Source organism: Mya arenaria, chromosome 16 (assembly GCF_026914265.1).
Source record: "Mya arenaria isolate MELC-2E11 chromosome 16, ASM2691426v1".
Classification (NCBI taxonomy): domain Eukaryota; kingdom Metazoa; phylum Mollusca; class Bivalvia; order Myida; family Myidae; genus Mya; species Mya arenaria.
In genome coordinates, this window is record NC_069137.1 from 10,795,788 (window position 1) to 10,800,181 (window position 4,394).

General features: G+C 33.4%; 1 protein-coding gene across 1 annotated transcript; it reads right to left on the bottom strand.

The window, feature by feature from the left end:
- Positions 1–2,713: 2,713 nt before the first annotated feature.
- On the bottom strand, positions 2,714–4,102 carry LOC128221391 (uncharacterized). The gene is made up of 4 exons (XM_052930005.1): positions 3,980–4,102; positions 3,492–3,531; positions 3,221–3,334; positions 2,714–3,129 (listed from the first exon to the last, which is right to left on the bottom strand). The coding sequence occupies exons 1-4, from the start codon at positions 4,100–4,102 to the stop codon at positions 2,714–2,716; spliced, it is 693 nt and encodes a 230-aa protein (XP_052785965.1).
- Positions 4,103–4,394: the final 292 nt, after the last annotated feature.

The window sequence follows — 4,394 nt, forward strand, 5'->3', positions numbered from 1 at the left end:
TCAACAGAAATACATTTAAAAAGTAAAGTGGTGTGTTACTTTGATTTCCAATGAAGCATTATTCGTTTTATCTTTTTTAAATAACACTTTAAACGTCATTGCAAAAGGTAAATACTGGATTACATGGATATCTGTGAGCCGAGTTTAAACGTCACCTTGAACATTTTAAATACATCGTAAACATAACAATCACTCTTTTGCTGATAATACATCAGAACATTAGTGATAAAACATTGAATAGGTTGCTATTATATCGAAGTTGTCAAGTGAAGCACAGCACTTGACGCATATTAATCTGTTGATTTTAACTTTAAAGGTAGCAACAGTTTGCAATGCACTTCAAGCTGTCTTATTTATGCACCGTGGCCTAAAGCTGTTTGGTTTTATGCAAACAAAATATCATCCCATAATCCATGCATGTAAATAAAATGTATACTCTATGATCTGATCAGATTTCCATATGTTTTTCATGCATTCATTGAAAAAGTATCTCACTGTAAATATTGAATTAAACCACAACGTGTCGGATATTATTTAGCTTTGTCATGAATTCGTACACTTACAAAAAATGATAAGTTCGAAAGTGTAGTGCTACAATACTACGTCCACAGTGTTTTTAGGACTACAGTAGCGATTTTGTATTCATCACTGACATAAATAGGTAATATTATCATGTCGTTGTAACCTTAAGTCATCGTGTGACTGTGGCTGAGGAAAAATATAAAATGTTCGTTTACGATGGCACTGCCAAAATAATATCAGCAGGTCTAACTATCTATTCTAGTTAAATACGTGTCTCAAGGTGTTTGAGGTGATAATAAAGCACATCTACAGCTTGTTTTAAAAAAAACATTGAGCACGCGTATATAGATTATATATAATGACTGAATCTATTTTTTTTGTGGCAGAACCGTGGTCTAGTGGTAACACGCTTGACTGCCAATCGTAGGTTAGATTCCCCGCCGTTCAACTAAAATATACATTTCGTCTTCTGGAGGGACGGGCGTTCCATATATCAGTGCTAAACACTAGTGCCATTTAAAGAACCATGGTAGCTCTAACCAGGGATATATTAGTTCCATGCACTATGCACGAAAACCCTTATATGATTAACAATCTTATCGGAGTTCTCGTTCGAAACAAAACAAGTAAGTTAAGAATTTGTTTACTCTTTCGTAACGAAACCATCGCCAAATATCCACTAAGTCTTTTATTGTGTTTTCACATAAATATTGATATGTTTTAAGGCGCTGCCTCTACATGCTTTATATTGTCCAATGTATATATTTAGAACACATACTAGAATGCCACTTTGCTGTCTCTTCTAGATGGCATGAAAGGGCAAAGTGTAAATTATCAGGATTGGCAGTATCATCTAACTACGTATCTATGAGGCATATTATATCAAATTCTTGAAGCTCAGCAATTTTAACCATTATACTGGACATTATGACAAGTATTATCAGATAGTGTAATTTGACCTAAATTAGGGTGTATAACTCTTTGCCTTAAGGACAAATGACAACCAGGTGACAAAAATCAAAGTGTTCAAGCAACGTTAGCCTTTAATGAAGGTAAGGGTTATTTTCTTCGATTTAAAAATCAAACTGGGTTGTGCTATGATAGTTAAATTCGGAACAACCGTATGACTTACTTTTGTTCTTATTGAAATAGAGCTTAAGGGGATTTGAAGATTTGAATTATCCTGGTACGGGCTTCTGATTGTATTTATTTAACACGTCTAAAAAGAAACATTGACATAAACAAAAAAACAAGCAATCAAATAAATATAATAAACAAACAAGTGATCAATTCACTAAGCAAACACAATAAAACAATAATGTCAGAAAATTGTGAGTTTAATACTAAATTCATTTTTTATGATTATAAAGCGTTAAAAAGTTATTAACCAGAAGTTATTTATAAACAGTATGGTTTTATAAAAGAAAAAAACAAAACGAACAAAAACCAACAAGAACCGATGCTCTATGATATTATGAATCAATTAAGCATAAAAGATGGTGACTAAATAAGTAAGAAGATACGAGGGTAAACGAACATAATGCAACACAAATATGCAAATCGTGATTGTGTTACATAAAGTAGACTTGTACTCAATTTATACATATAGTATTTAAACGAAAACATTAAACAGTAATGATCATAACCTGTATCAACATAAAACATTATAATGAATAATTAAAAAAACAACAACAAGAACATGCAGTGGTAGCACGGGTGTTTTCTTGAAATATGTTGTATAACGCTTAACTGCCCAATTAGGCAAACTCTTCGTAAGCCAATAAGATAGAGGTGTGGGACAGGTAAATGTCTAAATTAAAATACGGCAATGGGGTATGTTTATATAGTTGCATGAATATTGACAAAATGCAAATCAATTGAATACTTCCGTACACACCGATTTACTTTGAAAACACAATACATCTGTCAAACATTGTCTGGAATTGTATTCCATTCTGCATTCATTTCTTTAGAAAAACATTTTGAAGCTATGAAATACACGTAATGACATAGTAGTTTATTACTTAAGGGAAACGAGTCAGTTTTTTTGTTCACGAGTTGTGAATACTCGCTTTATTTTTATAGCTATTATATTTTTTTATGTTATTATGGGATAGCTAGGTTGCAGCTTAAACACAATTATTAGACACTGCTAATCAATGTCAATGTTGAAATTAAACGTAATTTAATTTCAGTATGGCAGATCATAGGTGTAATAAACCAGAAAATGATCATTGTAATTGTCAATGTCGAACAATTCAGGATTGGATACAGATACAGAGAGCCTGTCATATATGTTCAGCTTGAAAACCGCTGACAGAAAACTTGTAGTATAACCAGCATTTCCTTCAGTTGATTTTTCAGTTTGCATCAGGACGCCAGTCGTTCCATATTTGTGTGAAAGAAGATCAACATGATGACTGAAAATCGTTGCTCTGGTTTCATGTTTCCATGGGCGGGTCTCATTTCGTCGACGAAGATTAAGCTTCGAGGAAACCATGTAATAGCCAGGTTGTCGGACGAATATTTCACCTTCAAGTTCCAAGTGGACGCAGTGTTTTGTGTAAAAGGTTCGACCGTTTTTGTTCCACAGGATCTTGTGATGACCTGAAATCGAAATAATATGAAAACTAATATCAGCTGTAGATATACATATCAAACGATATGATATATCATATAAAATGATTACTGTTCTTACCATCTACAATGTCGCTAGGTTTGAACACCACAATTCCAACAACTTTAGCAATGGGCTGCTTGTCGTGTGTTTCTCTTTCATAGTCAGCATAAACTTCTGCCAAGTCAATTAGACCTGTATAATATAACAATCTCATTAAATGGTAAAGTGGACATGATAACAAAATTTCATACATTAATAATGTACTAAATTCCAAATCAATTCAATGTTTAGAGAACCGCGTTTGAATCTCTGACAGACAAAACGGTACAACATATTTACGTATACTTACTTTGACCTGAGCTGCTGTGGTGATACTGAACTGCCATTTCCTAAAGGGCCAAATAAGATACACCATACGAATAATCTAGTATGTGTGTATGTGTCTAGGGTTAAACACGGGTCAAAATAGAATCTGTTCATCCTTAATAAAATCCCTACTAATTGTAACTTGAATTGAGCTTAAGTATTAACATTTTATGTTTTTAAAAGTCCAAATGTCCAGCTGAAGAAAACCCTTTGTAAACATTGAAGCAGGTTAGATGTTCATGTGAATTTTTCCATTAGTTTTTGACGAAACATTAACCACGTATTGAGTTTACTATTGCCTTTGACGACACTTACTATGATATCTTTCACATAATATTTGTTGTCTTTATATGCATCGTTTTTTACAGTTTAAAGAAACTTAGTTACTTATAAGTAGATAAATAAAATTCGAGTGTGCCATTGTTTTTGTTAAAATAGTTGATATGCAAAATAATGCACTTCTTGGCTTACCATTTGAAACATCATCTGAATTATGCTTTCGGCAGGTCCACAACACATCCCATCCTCTCTTTGTTTGATAACACAACGACCAGCAGGTTGTGGGCCTGGGTTTGTGTTGGTATTGGACTTCATTTTGTCACAAGGAATCCATGGTAAGCTGCTTTGAGGTTTTAAAGATGTTCTTACAACGACCGAGGCTATTATCAGAACTAGGAACGAAAGCGTTACGACGACGTTCTATAGTATACAAATAACAGCGACTTGTTTCGAACGACTGCAGTTGCATTTACCGGACCCCTGAAAACTCTGTAAAGAAGATATTGAACAAACATAATTCAGTCGACGAGTTCCATTGTTTGTTTCATATTACATCTTGACGTGTTATAGCAGAACAATACATTAAACATAATTAACGTACATATGA

Bases quoted from the DNA above. Each gene is read 5' to 3' on its own strand.
- LOC128221391 (XM_052930005.1), bottom strand. From the start codon at position 4,102: ATGAAGTCCAATACCAACACAAACCCAGGCCCACAACCTGCTGGTCGT. The intron at 3,532-3,979 runs GTAAGCCAAGAA...TTGGCCCTTTAG, and splicing joins TTCAGATGATGTTTCAAATG to GAAATGGCAGTTCAGTATCA. The intron at 3,130-3,220 runs GTAAGAACAGTA...TTTCGATTTCAG, and splicing joins ACCTAGCGACATTGTAGATG to GTCATCACAAGATCCTGTGG.